Source organism: Heterocephalus glaber, unplaced genomic scaffold, assembly GCF_053883595.1.
Source record: "Heterocephalus glaber isolate CG9 unplaced genomic scaffold, H.glaber_assembly_v1.0 deba00000768, whole genome shotgun sequence".
Classification (NCBI taxonomy): Eukaryota; Metazoa; Chordata; class Mammalia; order Rodentia; family Bathyergidae; genus Heterocephalus; species Heterocephalus glaber.
In genome coordinates, this window is record NW_028258162.1 from 11,079,487 (window position 1) to 11,097,220 (window position 17,734).

The 17,734-nt window shown below is 37.8% G+C and overlaps 2 protein-coding genes across 2 annotated transcripts in view; one reads left to right on the forward strand and one right to left on the reverse strand.

Moving 5' to 3' along the window:
• Gpr158 (G protein-coupled receptor 158) overlaps positions 1-17,734 on the forward strand; it is a 501,792-nt gene that overhangs the window by 255,122 nt on the left and 228,936 nt on the right. The window contains exon 4 of the mRNA XM_004859910.4: positions 10,706-10,929. Within this exon, the coding sequence (XP_004859967.3) occupies positions 10,706-10,929 (224 nt within the window). The remainder of the gene's footprint in view (positions 1-10,705; positions 10,930-17,734) is intronic.
• Positions 6,388-8,365, reverse strand: LOC106010637 (protein BCAP-like). Its single transcript, XM_013077807.3, is given in 2 exon segments — positions 6,388-8,105; positions 8,257-8,365. Coding segments are annotated over 2 exon segments (1,785 nt in total). The 3' UTR covers positions 6,388-6,429.

Here is a 17,734-nt window from a genome sequence, read left to right on the forward strand (position 1 = left end):
GTAGCCTGTGGTAGACAGTAATGGTGGCTGTCATTATTTCATCCAAGTGCCAATAGAATTTCTTGCCTTTTCTGCCTCGGGTCTTTCTCTGATTCTCCTTAAGCTTGCTCAGACCTTGCCCAGGAATGCTAGGAAATTGAAGTCCCCTGGGACAACTGTCAAATAGAGCGATCCTTATTTGCTCCATAAATGATCTGCCTCCCATCCTTTGGAGAGAAAACTCTGAGAGGCATTGTGTGCAGTTGTTAGAAGGCTCTCAGGAGGCTTGATCCGCCAATGCCCAGATTGCTGTCCCCCTCAGTACATTAGCTTATTTCCCGTTATTCTTCTTTGTCTCACTCTCTCTGAACTGTCATTCCTGCTTTGGAAATCACCTCCCAACTTCATATCTTAGGCTGTGCTTTGGAAAGACTGAGACCAAGAGAGCAACCGCAGGTAAATTATGAGTAAATGTCTTCCATTGAAGTCTCTGCATTTGCACCTACAGGAAAAAATAATGTGATGCCTCTTGATACATGAGGCAGAACGAGGGACAGTTCTGGGTGATCAAGGATTTTGGTTGGCACTAATATCAGACCCTTGGTGTCTTCCCTACCTATCCTCATTCTTTTAGTGATCTCATCTGGTCTCGTGGCACTGAATACTATCTAAATGCCCATGACCTCCAAATATTTATCTTGAATGCAGATCTTTCTCACAACATCAGACATATATCAAGATGCTCTTTGTCATTATCACTTGGATCTCTAATACACATCCACACACTGATGGGTCCAGATGAATTTGTGATGGTTTTCAAAACCTTCTCCACATGCATTCCTCCCCATCTTGGACGGTGGTAACTTCATCCTTCTGTTTTTATGCTGAACATCCTAAAGACATACTTCACACTATTCTTTCTTTCTCATGTGAGGGCCAACTCACCCCAAATTTTGTTGACTCCACCTTTAAACTTTAGCTGAATCCAGACACTTTTAAAAACTGCTCCACTGTGGTTCCAGCCATGATGAAGTCTTAACTGGATTTCTCTGGTAGCTTTCCACTCACCTTCCTGCATCTGCCCTTAACCCTCACAATGTATTTTGTACAATCAAAGCCCTCCTTTAACAGCATCAAGCATGTCATGTTACTGCTCCACCCAAACTTTGCCATTTGTGCCTGTTTTACTGAGGGCCGAGCCCGATTCCCCTCAGTGGCTTACAGTGCTCTGAGTGTCCTGTCCCTATTATTTCCGCACCTCGTCTTGGATTACAGTGCCCCCTTTCAGTGTGCTCTCACCCTGCTTATCTCTCCGTGCTTCCTTACCTGTGCCAGATGTGCTTCCTTCTTTGCACCTTTGCTCTGGCTGCTCTTCGGCCTGGAATTCTCTTCACCCACAAGTCAGTGTGGTTAACTCCATGACATCCTTCAAACCTTTGTTCAGGTATCACTCTGAGAATAAGGACTACCCTGACCACTGTATCTAACCTTTCAACTCCCACTGCCAGCCTAGTGGATTCCCCTCCCTTTGTCCCGGGTCTGTTCTCCCTCTTGGCACTTTGAGTTTTAACACACCGTCCTTTTCACCTATTGTGTTGACTAACACTTGTCTCTGTTTTCTCCCACTAGAGCATAATTTCCATAAAAGCAGAGATCTTTGTTTTGCTTACTGATTTGTCTTACTAAAACAGTGTCTGACACATAAGTAGACATTCAAAAATAGTTTTTGAGTTGAATAAGAATATTTTTGAATAAGAATTTTTGTTTCTGTCAAATGCTGTATAGTCTGTGCTACTATCCTGCCAGGTCTTTCATTTATACTTTCTTCAAAAATATTACTTGGGGTATCCTGCAGAAACATAGCCTGTACAACAGAATAACAACTAAATATGAAAAAATTCCGGGATAGTAAAATAATGGTCATAATAAAATAATGGCACACTCTGGAGGTTGAGTCAGGAAGATTGCAACCTGGGCAACTTAGTGCGTGCCTGTCTCAAAATAGAAAATAAATAACATCTGAGAATATAGTTCTCACTGTGAAGGCCTTAAGTTCAATCCTCAGTGTTGAAAAAGAAAGTAGCTTTTATCCAGGAGTGGTGTTGCATACCCATAATCCCTGCACTCTAGAAGGCTGAAGCAGGAAGACTGCAAGTTCAAGCCCAGCCTGGGCAATTTGGGGACTTAGTGAGACCCTGTCTCAAAATAAAAACAATTTAAAAAGGACCAGGGACATAATTTAGTGTGAAGGCACTAGGTTCAATCCCCAGTACCACTAGGAAAAAAATCAGGGATAAAGTAAGAGCTTTTAGATTTATTGAAAATGGACCATGAGTTTGGTACTGAACAAACACAAATATATGCTTTAAAATGAATGAAAAGTTTACAAAACTCAAAACTTGTCAAAAGTAGATAATATATGACTGAAACAGTATGGTCTACAAAACTACCAGCTCAAATATGCTAAACAGTTAACATACAGCAATATGATTCAAGGGCTGAGTGATCTTTGCTTCTCTCATTTGGGAGATCTACTGTACTTCTGCAGTTACAGTGGACCCTTGACTTGCTAACTCAATTTGTTCACAAGGGCTTAGTGTAACTCAAGTTGGTTATAAGTCCAGACTATTTTTCCCATAAAATATAATGGAAATACCCATAATGCAAATTCCAAACCTCCAAAATCACCTCTTAACTAACCTTTTTATAATAAAAAAGGGTTGTATAATATGTGTAATTTACCAGAAACACCAAAAACTTTCCTAGTGTATTCACCAAAAAGTTATAAAATGTGCCCAGTTTACCAGAAACAATTTCATACTGTACTCACCATTCATGTAGACATCTTTGGCTTGCAGGAAGGGGATGATGAATGGAAGGTGGTTGTTGTTTGGAAAGGAGTGTCCCCTTCCATAAGAACATCAGGAATCTGGCTCTCTGGTGTCCTTTCTGTCCTTGGGAGAGTCTGTAGCCACTAGGACCTGTTTCTGGCTCATTATGACTCATCCTTTTCAGAACTGAAAACTGGTCTAAGGTTGTTTGTTTGTCATTTCTTTAACACTGTTCTGTAGTATGACATGACATTGTCATTAAGCAGGTAAATGCAACAATTGACTTTCCCCCATGTCTGGGTGAGTCTTCTCTATAAATGTTTGTAGCTCTGTCCATTTTTTCAGGGTTTCCTTTATTTCAGGAAAAGAACTTTGCTGCACTGATTGTTGATACTACCCCTCCTCTTCAGAAAGCTCCTCAGCCACCTTTTTCTCTGTTGCTAAGCCAGAAGTTGCTGAAGTTCTTCTGTAGACAGTTCCTCTGAGTGTTCCTCCACCAGTTCCTCAACATCACCACTGTCTGCAAGCCTATGGACTCTGCTACAGTGACAATGTCATCGATCACAGGGTCAGTTGAAGGCCTGGGCTCCTCTACATAGCCTTCAAAGTCTCTCTCCTGTATAATTTTAGGCCACAGTTTCTTCCAGGCAGATTTCAGTGTCCTTAGAGAGACTTTGGCCCAGGATTTCTCAATTAACCTCACATAGGAAAGGATGTTATAATATTCCTTCCAGAACTCTTTAAGGATTAAATCTGTATCTGAGACCATCTGGAAGCACTTCAGGAGCAGTTCCTTGATGTATAGCTTCTTAAAGTTAGCTATAACCTGTTGTTCCATAGGCTGCAGTAGAGGAGTTGTACTACGTGGGAGGAACTCAACTGAGAGCCATGGGAATTCTTCACCAATTCATCTTCCAAATCTCGTGGGTGAGCAGGAACATTGTCCATGATGAGGAGAGCCTTGAGTGGTAAACCTCTGTCCTCTAGATATTTTGTAGCAGTAGGACAGAAAGCTTCCCTGATCCACTAAAGAGAAAGTACTCTTGTTACTCAGGCTTTTGCGTTAGATCTCCACATGACCCCAACCTGTTCTTCATGACTTTGTTTTCTGAACACTCTAGCAGTCTCAGAGTGATAAACCAAGAGAGGCTTTATCTTGAGGTCACCACTCACATTGGCACATAGCAATGAGGTTAGCCTATACTTCATAGGCTTGTGGCCTGGCATTTTCTTCTCTTCCTGGGTAATGTATATTCTTTCTTCCAGAAAATGCTAGTTTCATCGCAGTTTAAAACTTGATGAGAGCAAAGCCATTTCTCTGTGTCATCATTTTGAAGTGGTGTATGTAATTTTCAGCAGCCCTTTTATGAGCACTGGCTGCTTCACCATGCCTAGTTACACTATTAACCTCAGTTCTTGCTTTAAAATTGTGAAACCACCCCTTGCTGGCACAAAGTGTTTACACCATTATCACTCGTTGATAGATTATCCTTTACAAGATTTGCATTTATAACCAGCTCTAGCTTTTTCACAAATTATAGACTCAGGCTACAACCTGCCATCTGCCTTTCATTTATCCACACTAGTAATAGCCTTTCTACCTTGTCTAACACTGTTGATCATGGCTTACTAATTTGAGTAACATCTTTAGCAACACTAGTTTCCTTATACAAATATTTTCTCTGTAAGATTGTTGAGATGGTTGATTTCAACATGCTATACATATTAGTGAGATCATCACACGAACACTACTCTCATATTTCTCCACAATTTGCTTCTTCTTTTTGATTCTGATTGCTTTCTTTCCATTCCTTTCCTTCCTTGGCTTCTTTTCTAGCTTTGTGGGGACCATTTTGATGGCAGTAATTGTAGTGATTATATAAAGCACTGACCAAAATCACATCCACAAATGCACATTTGGGCTCAGACTGATGCATATGTATGCTTCCATAAGCTTTTCTGGCATCATGAGCCTTTGTTTACAATCGGCTGTAACTCAAGACTTTGGTCGTAAATTAAAACTAAAATTCTGGTCATAACCCAAGTTGTTTGTATGTGAGGCCAGTCATAACTCAGGGGTCCACTGTATAGTTTAAATTCTTATTTTGTTTATAACAAAAGCAATACATACTCAATGCAAGTAGGTAGCCAGGAACTTTTTAAAACAACGAGAATATGTCAATAAGTTTAGCTGATAAAGAAAGCAAAGATTCTATTAAGAAAGACAATACAAGAAGTATCTTTCACAGATCCTTTTATTTTATCAATGTAACTTTTTTGTAGTTCCATTTATGCTACTTTGGTTTGTTTGAGGAGTATTTGCACTTGTTAGGTTAGGAGTCACTGTCCTTTATTGCTGATGCCCAGTATCTGAAAAACCATCACATTTCAGTCCACTTGTCCATTTGTGATCACATTTTGTCCATTTTTCTTGGTGGTTTCTGATTGGAATGTAAATTCAATCCATGTCCTTCCATTTTGGCAAAAAGAGGAAAAATCTAACCTCAGCTTCCCAAATCTGAATCTCAGACCTCATACTTTATCATCTCCTGATCTCCAGCTTCTCTTGAGTGTCCACTTACCTTCATTCTGAATCCATGACAAGTCTTTTATTTTATTCAGTATAGTGACTTTAGCTGGTTAGCCAGTTTGTACTTGAGACTTAGCACATTGCTTTCTCAGTATTCGTTTCCTGTTCTTCTTGCCTCCTGATCTGTGTGCCCTCACATACTCAAGTTTTCATCTGCATTGGATAGCTGCTTTTCATCACTGAATTACTCTTCACCCTGCCTTTACCTCTAGCCATTGGATGACTGTTTCTGCATGGCTTTGCATAAAAGCAATGGTGGAACTTCAGAACATGCTTCTCATTGTCAGCTGTAGAGCACCTCTGCAGTCATGGCGAAAGAGACAGGAAGCTGTTCTGGATTCATGGGAGCATAATCTAAGAATGCAGGGCTGTTCCTGATCAGTGAGTAAGGGTAGTAGAGACATTATTCCCACTCTAACTTCAAGTTGACTCAGCTTCGTGAGGTCACTGGAGGATCCAGCACCAGCTGCCCCCTCTAGATTGAAGGCTGCCACCCCATTATGTAGCCTTATGTTGGCCTTTTCTCTTCTTTTTTACTCTTCCCTTCTTATACTCTTTTCTTTTTTTTTTTTTTTTTGGTGCCGGGGATCGAACTTGGGACTTTCCACTTGCAAGGCAGGCGGCAGAACCACTGAGCTAAATCCCCGGCCCTTCTTATATTCTTGATGCTTATTTTTATAATAACATGAAAATAAAGCTAAAACTGACGCTGACACAATCCCCTTTACTCTGTAGCTGTTCTCTCCTATTTGTTTCTTTTTGTGTGTGTGTGGGAAAAAGAATTGTAAAAAGCCAATATATTTTTCAAGAGCTAAATGAGAATTATCCAGCAAAAAGGAATATTGATAAATGTCATGTTTTAAAGTTTCAGTTGCACAATAAATTATGTTTCAAATGTCTTTACATAAAAAATCTAATACTACTACCCATAAATCATGAAATGTAACAACCAGTAGTGTTTTTTTTTTTACCTAATCGCATTTTAGACTTAGTAAAAACCTACTGCTTATAGAAAATAAATTCAGCAATTTATCCAAACATTGTTACATAGGACGTTTTAAGAAACTGTAAATAATTCTTAATACTCTCATTTTGATTCTCCCACTTTTCAAGACTATGTTGTATTTGTTTCAAACACACTTCCTGATGTTGTGCTTTACCGTTTATTTTGCAAACAAGTTGGTTTTGTTCTTCATTTTTCTTTCTAAGCTCAGTTTCCAGGTCTAATATTTTAATTTGTAAAGCCCTCTCTCTAGATGACATTTTCTCTATTTCTTCAGAAACCTTCTGTCTTCTTCCTTCTAAAGCAGCCTCTAGTTGCCTGGCCAATGCTGAATATTCTGCAGATTTCTCTTTAAGCTTCAGATTGCTGAGCTGAAGACATTCTTCTTGGTTTGCTAGCTTCTTCTCAAGTTCTTTATTCTCTGCATTCATCTGTTCTAATTTTTGTTTAAGCTTTTCACATTTCAACTGAATAAGATAATTTTCCTCCTCAAGAGAAAGCTTTGTCAGAAGACTATGGTTTACATCAACCATCTCTAATTTTTTGTTTTTGTTTTCTGTTATTAGGTTATTTTCATGTAGCAAATTTTCATATCTGGTTTTCACCATTTCAGCTGCTTCTTGCAACTTTTATACCTGATTTTTATACATTTCAATAAGGCCTTTCTGTCATTTTTCTACTTCTTGTAGTTCTAAGAGTTCCTTTTCAACAGAAACAACTTTGTCCTTCAAAGCAGTAAGTGTGGTCTTTAGTTTTGTTTTCTCAAGATTCAGAGTTTCATTTTCATATTCAATTGGGTGAAGTTCTCTAAGAATTTCTTCACATGAATTTTCTCCATGGGCTTCCACTTTCTTCAGATCTTCCAAAAGTTTATCAGTTTGCTTTTTCGTTGTTTCAATCTGAACTTCCAACTCAGTTTTTTCTATTACTATTTTCTCATAATAGCTTTTCCAGGGATTGGAAGCCAAAACTGTTTCAGACAACTTGGCTTCCTGATCCCTAATTTGGGACATGAGGTGTTCAACATCTCCTGTAAAATGTTCAAGCCTATGTTTGTAGATTTTAAATGCCTTTTTTAGAGCTATAGCTTTTTGCTTACTTGCTTCTTTCATGGCTACGGCCTCATGCTTATTTGTTCTCAACTGCAAGTTCCATTTGGCTATTTTGGTTTCTAAGCTCTTTATGTCTTCTTTTAATTTATCATTCTCTGCTTCCTTTTTATTAATTTGGAGCTGCAGTCGTTCATGTACTACTTTTACTGATTGAAAAAAACGGTTTGCTTTCAATGTATTTGCCTTTTCATTCTGAAACAAACAAGAAAGTTCTTGAATATAGTTCTCCTTTTCAAGGATCTTCTTCTTAAGACTAATGTTTTCACTTTCATTATCAGTTAGATTCTTTAACAACATGCTCAGTAAATTGTCTCCTGTTTGTCTGTCATCTGTCTTTCTAAGAAGATGTTCTAAAATTAGTTTTACATGTTTAAAAGTATTTAATTCTTTTGTTAATATATCCTTCTGTTCAGAAATCTTCTTCAAATTGGATGCAGAAACATTAGCACTTGCAAAATTAATCTCTTCAATGGTGTTCTTAAATAATGGCAAAAGTGATTCTATAGAACATGTTGCCAACTCAGCTTCCTTAAGTGTTGCCTCCGATTCAGTCTTTTCATCGTTTAGGATGTCCTGCTTCAGGTTGGCCTCTCCCGCACTTGGCGGGGGCGTGTACTGACTCAGGGTGAGTCTCCAAGCCCTCAGCCACAAGGCACCTTGACCTATCTGTACACACCCAGAACTCACAGAACGAGGTGTTCAAAGCTGAAGAGTAGCTCAGACACAGGGGTACACTCCGACTGAGATGCTTTTCATTGGCACTTCGTGCTGAATGTTCTTTCTCTGAGGCAGTTTTAAGATGGGCAAAGCATTCCTCTGACTGACTGCCAGGATTTGCAGGCTTCTCCATAAATTCAGTAAATAGGTTTATAGGTGGCTGCAACAACTCCACGTAAGCTGAAACCTAGACACCTGTCTGGACAGGCCCACCTCGCCATAAGATTTGCCTTAAGCTCTCAGGGACCACACTTCTTAGGAGTGAAAGTTCTGCCCCTGGGGAAAGAGGAGGAAGGAGCAGAAAGGAGCTGGGACCAGCCAGGGTGGACTCCAGGATCTGCAGTTCCAGGATCTCCTATTTGCTTCTTTGCTTCTGATAATTACAAAAAAAATCTTTCTTGACTAGGTCTCCTAATAAGTCATACTACCTTATCCTAACTGGATTATTTTTCTGTGAACTGATCCAATAAATCATCTTGCATTATTTTACTGTCTCATCTTTTATGTTTTCAGCCTTAAAACTGCTCTTTTCACTCTCAATGTACATTCTTACCTGCTTTGTTGAGAAATTTAAAACTGAAAGATTGGCTTCCACATTTTTTTAACTTCTACATAGTTTTTCCTTTGATTTCTCCTCTCTGCCAAACAAAACAAAACAAAACAAAAACAAAGAAACTTTTGAAAATCTTTGCATAATTCTACTTTTTTTCAGTATTGGAAGTACTTTTAGAACTAATGTATTCATTGATGCTCTTGAGTGTATTCAGTATGAACTACTAATTTCTCAAGGCCTCTCTTTGTAATCTTTTGTCTGTCCTCAATTTTCAGAGGCTCCTTTTGGTGATGACAATTCTTTTTTCTTTTCTTTATTTCTTTTTTTTTTTTTTACAACATCTTCATTCCTGTTTACCATGAATTTTTCTTGTTTGTTTTTTTTTCATTCAGTGGACCATTCACTGAAATAATATCACTTATTTAGCCGCTAAGTTCTGAGAACCTAACATCAATTTGAATGTGCTCTTTTAATGGTCAGTGAAGGATAAAATCATTAACTCCCATAGCCTTTCCTCAATCATCATACTTGATCACATTCCAGCATTTTCCAGCAAATTCTAGATTTCTGTTGGAACATTGTAAATGCTGCTACTTGTCAAGTGTCTCCCCCTTCACGTTCTCCATCATTATCTCACCCACTCCCAGGTCTCTCTGTAGGTTAGCTAACACTGACCAGGCTCCTACACTGCAGGCTTACTATATTATTATTTCTCAGATTTTGCATTACTTCTCCTAGCCAGTGAGTTGGATCTCAACTTTAAATTGTCTGACATGGATCTTAGCATTCCACTCAGCCCTTCTGTACCTCACTTCTTTCTTTTAATTTCCTTGTTTTCTGAATAGTAATGCTTTCCTTTAAGGCATCATATTTCATTATATTTTCTTATTGTATTTACTGAGGAAAAGTAGATAAATATACTTCAGAAAGATTGTGAAGTTTTAACTAGAGTTGAAAGAAATAGAGACTTTCTGTTAGTAAAATACTATTAAATGAAAAACATTTTTCTGAATTCCTCAATCAAAATTCTTTTATGTACTAAACTGGGTGAATATTTACTATTGTCTGTTATATTGAGTTGATAGTTGGAAGTATTTGAGGTTTTTTTTAATTTGTTATTAGTTGGATATTTGTTGGTGCTAAAGTGAACTCAGCAACTCAAAATAATCTTTAGGTATTGGGCTGCAGAGCTAAGTTCTGTTTGATAACTGAGACAGAAGAATCTAAAATTAAATAGAGGATCAATAAGAACAATTAGTGAACAGTGTGGAAATGTCCTATGGGTATGCAGAGTGGAAAATTACATGATAGCTTGTAAGCATGGATTGGACTCTGGGAAGCAAACCATGCACCATCATTAGGCAATTGCACATTAAACAACCGTTGTTCAAGTACCATTTTATCCAATTTAGTCCTAATGAACTGGGTGGATGAGATCTCCGCTGAATTAAAGTGCAGTCAAAGCCTCCTTTTAGACTCTGTGCCATCTAGGCCAAGAAGTTCCATAAATGATATAAGTGATGAATATATTTACTCAATACATAAAAGACATCAACTTTCTTATCCGGCTTCTGGTTAGTTCTTTAATGAGTATGTACGGAATGGGATTTGTGTGTTAGGGAATATCATCATGTGTGGTGAGTGGTAGGTGATGATAGAAAAGAACTCAGCAGGCCATTTTCTGCCCTCAGGAGTTTCATTTCCATTTTTGCTAATTTTTCTCAATTACTCTGAGTAAGAATTTTAAAATCAAAGGGATCTAAAGGCAAAGTAACTCTCTCTCTCCTGGCAGGAAAGTTAATAAAAGGTCTGTAGTAAATGGGAAAAGTAATGAGGAGGCAAGGTGTGTTTTCACTCTGTACTTGATCTCACCCACTTCAGAGGTGCACATGACCCTGTGGTTTTATTTGGAACTTTCAGGAAGGGGACCAGATCACGAGTCTTCAGGAAGTGCAAAGGGGGTGCCAGAAGAAACCCACATCTGCCTACCCTGCAGAGAAGGCTGCCCCTACTGTGCAGATGACCGCCCGTGCTCTGTCCAGGAGGATAAGTATTTACGACTGGCCATCATCTCCTTCCAAGCCCTGTGTATGCTGCTGGACTTCATCAGCATGCTGGTGGTCTATCACTTTCGCAAAGCAAAGGTAAACTCAGGTACCCGGTTATGACCTACCTTCCTTTTTATTATGAAGTAACCTCTTTTTTTAAGTAGATAAAATTTGCAGGACCTCCTACCTCTCTCCCAAGCAGAAGTCTCTGTATAATATGACTGGATTAGAGCATGAAAATTATATTTTTTAGCTGCCCAGCAAAAATAGGGATTTAATAATATGGTACTTTAACATTATTTTATAGAATGTTTGCCCCTAGTTAATGTCAGCTTGGGTGCCTGGACGGACTCTCCTTGATACCATCTCTGTGTTCTCTAAAGGAGCTTATTCAGCCTGCATGTATTGTTGAATTGAATGTATTGTTAATTTTTCATGCCTAGAAGCTTTGTTGTGTTCATTATGTTTCATTTTTCTTAGTCATATTTTAAGATGGTAAATGACTTAACTGCTTTGAGTACATTATACTCTGAGGAGTAAACTTGTTATGACCTTACATTTGGTCTTGCTCTTGTGGCCCAGATTAACTGTGATCCTTTGAGGACCTTAGCTTTTGAGAGAATCTGCCCTTGGTCCTCTTCTGAGAAATCAGTAATATAAGCACCTGTATATTTCTCAATTAGGACTAGACAAATGTTCAATTGTTCAGGGCAGAGTTTTCAAGGGGTCTGTATCCAAGGGTCACCCAGTTAATGAAATGTGGCTGGTATTGTGTTAGAATTTATGGTTCTTCTGTTTGCAGGCGATTGTTTGTACTATTAAGCCTAAAGTTTCAGCCTTTTCTGAATTTGAATAGTCTCTTCATATTGGCAAAGTTGTACAGATTGGTTTAGATTATAGAGTTTCTTGAAAGTAGAAAGTGTTTCCATTAGAAGTTTTAAAAGGAAAGCAGTCTTCTGTGAATGGTATTTATTACAAAACCTCAAGTTAACTTTTAAAAAAGGCTCTGTTAAGAGTGTAGGAGAATATATTCATTATGTTAATGTTATAGGCTTTTGTAGTTATTACAAATAGACAGTTTCATTAACAGAAGCAAGCGACACAAATCAAAATCCACTTTGAGTCAGCGAGAAAGTGCAAACAGGCAAATTGCTCTTCATTTAACTAATACTTGCCTTTCTTTTGCAACAAACTATGTGTTAAATACTATATATAAAAATAGTAGGCAAATGGAGTTAGGAAATATGTAGCACCTAGCTAAAATTAATTGGTGTTTTAGGGGCCCATCGGTAACAGAACAGGGAAAATTGAAACATCTATTTAATAAATTGTTCTGAAATCTCTCTGATATAATGAATTCATTTATACAGCAGATATTTATTTCTTTATGAATCTTAGTCGATTTTGATCATTAACAATTGCTGTGGTAAATTGATGAGTCAGTGATAGATAGTGATTAGAATATCACATTGAATATTGAGAAACTGGCTAGATCAATGTCTTAATCTATGTTAGTGTTACTTAACATTGACAAAATTATTAACCTTTCAAATTTACCTGAATCTTCATGTGAAAGGGCAGGTTACTGACCAAAATCATGAGACTAGATAACTTCACATGTCATTTTAGCAAAGGTCCTAGACTAGGTACATAGTAGTTGGAATAAATAAATTTGTCCTTATTTAGTTTAAAGATTCTTTTGAAGAATGTCACATAGTGAAAGGGGGATATGAGTTAATAGGTCAATGAATATAGATCTTGTATATGGAAGAAAGGAAATGCTGGAGCCATTTCTCATGGAATTTAAATTGCCAAAAGCAATGGGTTAATTATAAAAGCAATAAAATATATCCAATATACTGACTATAGATTTATTGCATTTAGAATTTGCTTTTCAAAGGTTTTGTGTGTCTTTGCAACATTTCTTTATAAAGTAGAAACCTGATGACCCCTTTTGGAGCAATATTTTCCTAAGATATTTTCCATTACATTCTCCACCCACTGATAAGAGAACAAATCCCATTTAATTTTTCAGTTTACATTTATCTGACAAAAAAATCCAATTGCAATATAGAAGTAGCATGAGAATTGAGGCAGCTTATGGACTCTGAGGCCACATTGTGTAGACTTGAATTCTGTCTCAGTCCCCTGAATACTGTGAGGTTTTGAGACAACTATTTAGCCAGGCTTTGCCTGGTTTTTCACCTCTCTATAGTGGAGGTAAGAAACCATATACAGAAATTGACTCAAAATGAAACATAGAGCTAAATGAGAGAGCCAAAGCCATGAAACTTTTCTTGGATAAAAATAGGCATAGATCTTTATGATTTTGGTTTAGGCAATGGCTTTTTAGATTTGACATGAAAAGCATAAATGACAAGAGAATAAGTAAAATTGAATGTCATAAAAATTGAAAATTTGAGTATCAAAGGACATCATCAAAAAAGTAAAAATGGCAGAAAGTATTTGCCAACCATATACAGAATATATGCAGAGCTCATAACTAAACAATGAAAAAATAAAACCAATTTTAAAAATAGGCAACGTACCTGAATAAATACTCCTTAAGAGAATATATACAAATAAGCCATTACACATAAGAAAAGATGCTCAACATTAGTCATTAGGAAAATGTAAATCAAGTCCAAAACATCCCAGAGTAGTGTAACCATTAAAAACTAAAGCAGACAGGGGCCAGGGATTTAGCTCAGCAGTTTCATCACCTGCTGCGCAAGCGCAAGGACCCGAGTTCAATCCCCGGTGTCTCAAAAAGTTAAAAATATTAGCATTTTCAGTTTTACTACTATACTAGGAGTATAATAAACATATATCTACATAAAATTGCTCGCTAATATTCTTAGCAGCATTATGTACAACAGTCAAAATGTGGACACAACCTAAAATGTCCATCAACTGATAAAAATAGATAAAACATGAGATTTCTATTTGTCAGTGAAAAGGAATAAAGTTTCAATATGCTGTAGATGAATCTTGAAAATAGGAAGTGGAAGGAACAATTACAAAAGACTCCTTATCATGCAATTCCAGTTACATGGAATGCCCAGAATAGGCAAATTTGTATGGACAAGAGGGAGACTGATAGTTTCCGGGGTTACCAGGAGAGACGGGTGGGGAGGGACAGTTGCCCAGGGCAGGGTTTCTCTCGAGGGTGACACAGATATTCTAAAGTTAGATGGTGGCATTGGCTGCATAGCTCTGCGATAGATTTAAAAGTGAATGTTGATGTGTGTGAGGTCTGCTCGATAAAGTGAATATAAATATTTAAGGAGGCTATAGATTATCTACCATATGAGATCGCTTTGAGGAGTGTGTGAGCTATTCATGTAAAATATCTTAAAGTTAGTCTTTACTAGGCATTCATATGCAGTTGTTACATCATTTTGAATCTCTTTTTAAAATTAATAATCTATGCATGTTTCCCACATTGGCGGCCAAATATGTTATTTAAAATATTTGAAAATATGAGGGGTTTGAAAATGTAGTTATGGCTATCTGAAGTAGACGTCTAAGCTCAGTAAGTGCTCATTCAGAGTCATACATGAGACCACACAAATATGTCTATGCTGAAAATCTTTTAAAAATTATTATGCACTTATTTATATGTGGCTTTTTGACCTTTTAAAAATAATTACATGTGCAAGTAAGTTGTAGTGTATTTACCTATTCATCTATATCGCTGATCTTTCTAGGAAGGTTCAATTTTCATCCTCCACCCCCAAAATAAGAGTTATGGTAACTCCACTGGTTATCAATGATGAAGTCATCAGGGATATTCGGAATTAAGACACATAATCCTTGCTGTAATTTTATAACAGTAACAGTTTAAAGGTTGATAATATATTAATAAATATATAACTACTTTCCTGGTTTTTACTTAAAAAGATGGCAAAATATGAAGCAAGCAAACTTAGAAACATAGCAAGTCCTTGTCTCAAAATTTAAAAAAATCAAAAAAAGGCTGGTGGTGTAGCTCAGCCTGAAGGCCCTTAGTTCAATCCCAGTGCTTGGGAGAGGGGAGAAAAAGATGGAAAAATTTGAGAACTAGAATGGAGTAAACACTCATTTCCTAGATCAGAGAATCTTCTGCTGAATTTGTGAATCGCCCAGGAAAGGCAGTTAGGTTGGGAAATGTACATTTATATTTTGTCTTGTTCCAGCACATGAAGAAACACTTATAGAAGACTAGATATGTAAATGAATACATTGAAGCTAAATGAAAATAAGAATAGAAAAATTATTTGAAGTAGAGGGCAAGATGAAATTATATAATAGCACCAGTGGATTCCATGAGATTGGAGGTACTCTTTTAATCTAGTGCCAGAACAAAGAGCCTTCTTGGGGTTTTCTGGCAGCAATGCTAACAGGAAAAAGCAAAACAAAAACAAAATAAGTGGTCAAAAGAAAGAATGAATTGCAATGTCTGTAAGACAAAAGCCAACCAGTCATTGAGAGGAAACTCAAATATTCCTGGCACTGATGCTTGAAAGAAAATTCTCCTATAGATTCTTGTATAGAAAATATTGTAAAACGCAGTGAATGATAAACATCCTTACATGAAATGCAATATAATTTTGTAGATCTAATTTTATTAATTTTCCCAAATTTGTGCTAAAATTTGAATGGTTAAACATAGCTCAAAAAAACCACTTCTATGGAGGTGGCACGGTGTGGTCCAAGACGCTGTCCTTTGCTGTTTGAGTCTAACATGGGAATACTCTTGGAGTGACTGGATTATGCCTGCTCTGTATGCAGCATTCATTACTAAGGTCTATGAGAGATACAGGGCTATATTTCTCTTTTATCCAGAGTCAGCCAAGATACCATATCACAGTGATCCAAGCACACCCATATTTATAGAACCACAATTCATGATAGCTAAATCTTGGAAGTGACATATATGCCCATCAGCACATGAATGGATGAAGAAAATGTGGTATTTATCCACGATAGAGTATTACTGTGTCATTAAGGATGGAAGCCTGAGTCATTTGTAGGAAAGTGTATACACTGTGAGACCATAACGTTAAGTAATATAAGTCAGACCTATAAGCTCAAATATTGCTGATTTCTCCTATATGAGAAAACCAAGATATAAATAAAGAGCACAACAAAAGATAAATAATAGGAAAAAGGGAGGTAGGTCTTTGGAAAAGGGAAGGTGACGAAGAGCTGCAGCAAGGGGGACGTGCAAGGGAAGGAGACTTTAAGAGGCGTGAAGATGGGTAGTGGACATGTTCAAACTCCCCAGGAGGACTGTAACGATGTGCTGTAAGCAGGTACCAAGAAAACTGAATAAAAAGGAAACGTCTGTATCAAACACGGCTCAAGTCAGATTCTGTGCACAAAGTCTGTCACTCTGGCTCTGGAAAGGCAAAAAGATTACTGTAAAGATTCATAAATCGGAGGAGTGACTGAAAACTGGTGAATACTTAACTTTAAAAATGTATTATCATAAAAGACACATTTCCACTAATTCTCCTCAGAATGCTCCCTTTCACTTTGAATACACTTATCCCATGGTTCTCACTATTTACTGAAACAGTTCTGGAAGTCCTCTTTCATGACTCTTTAACTCTTTCATGAATGGCTTTGCAAGTTGCTTGACCAAAACTACAGTAAATGCAGCTGCTGAGAGCTATCCGAAGGAAAAGCAGGCACATAAAAACATTACAGAGCGTCCTCATCCTCCAGATTCACCTGATCTGTCTCCACGGGACTTCTGGCTCTTCCCCGATATCAAAGTGACCATGAAAGGAAACATTTTGGATCAGTTTAGGACGTCAAGGCAGCCAGGACAGTGTAATTAAGGTCATGAAAAAGGATTTCCAGAACTGCTTTGAAAAGTGGTAAGGACAATGGGACAAGTGTGTTCAAAGTGAGGGGAAGTATTCCGAGGGGGATTAATAACAGTGTGTCTTTTACTGCAATAATTTTTTAAAATTTAAACTATATTGAAGCTGCAGCAACCGGCTGGGTGAGACAAGCAGCTTGAAGCTCCTGCAGCTGTCCCGGGCCACGCCCACAGCACTGTGAGGTCCGCTTAGCCTCCTGGGCGCCTCCAAAGCTCAGTACCCGCCCCCCCCCGCCCCCGCCCTTGCACCTCCTTCTCTCTGGCTCATCTGCTACCTGATCCCACACTACAGAGGCAGAGGGCACAGGAGATTGTAAAGACCCTTGTCCTGAGCATCACAAGATAGAGCAGAAGTTAGTAACAGAAAAAGGGCTTCTCAGGCTCCTCGAAGAAAACTGAAGCTCAGAAGAAAAGCAAAGAGAATCTCTACAATAAAGACACATCATATCACTGTACTTGGTCTGCTGCTGGCTTGCTGAGACTCCTTGACTTCTGTATGCACAGGGATTCCTACCTTGCCTACTGTGACAGCAGAGACATACCCTGAAGGAGGCCCATAATTTCTAGTGCTATTTGAAAAAAAGAAAAAAAATTTTTTTCTCTTATTTTTAATTCTTAATTTTTACTTTTTTTCTACTCTTCAAAGTTGTACTTTTCTTTCTTTTCTTTCTTTTATCTTTTCTTTCTCTCTCACTCATTCTCTCACTATCCCACATTGCTCCTCATCTCCCCTTTTGTTCCTTTCTGCACTGAATTCAGATTTCTCCCTTATTGTTTTTTTCTTCTCTTTTTCCTTCTCTTGATTATTATTAGGTTTAAAGGAAAGTAATTTGGTATCTAGCCTCTCTGTTGCTGTTAGGTGATTCTATTCACATCTTTGTTCTTTCATTCTGCCATTTTCTCTTGCCTTTAACAACTTCTTAGAGTTTGTGTGATCTTTCTGTGTCTTCTAGCCTCACCGCTAATCTTACCTGTTCTTTCTACCTGTCCCTCCCGCCCCAACTCCTTTTAACTCCCCATCCAGAAGGG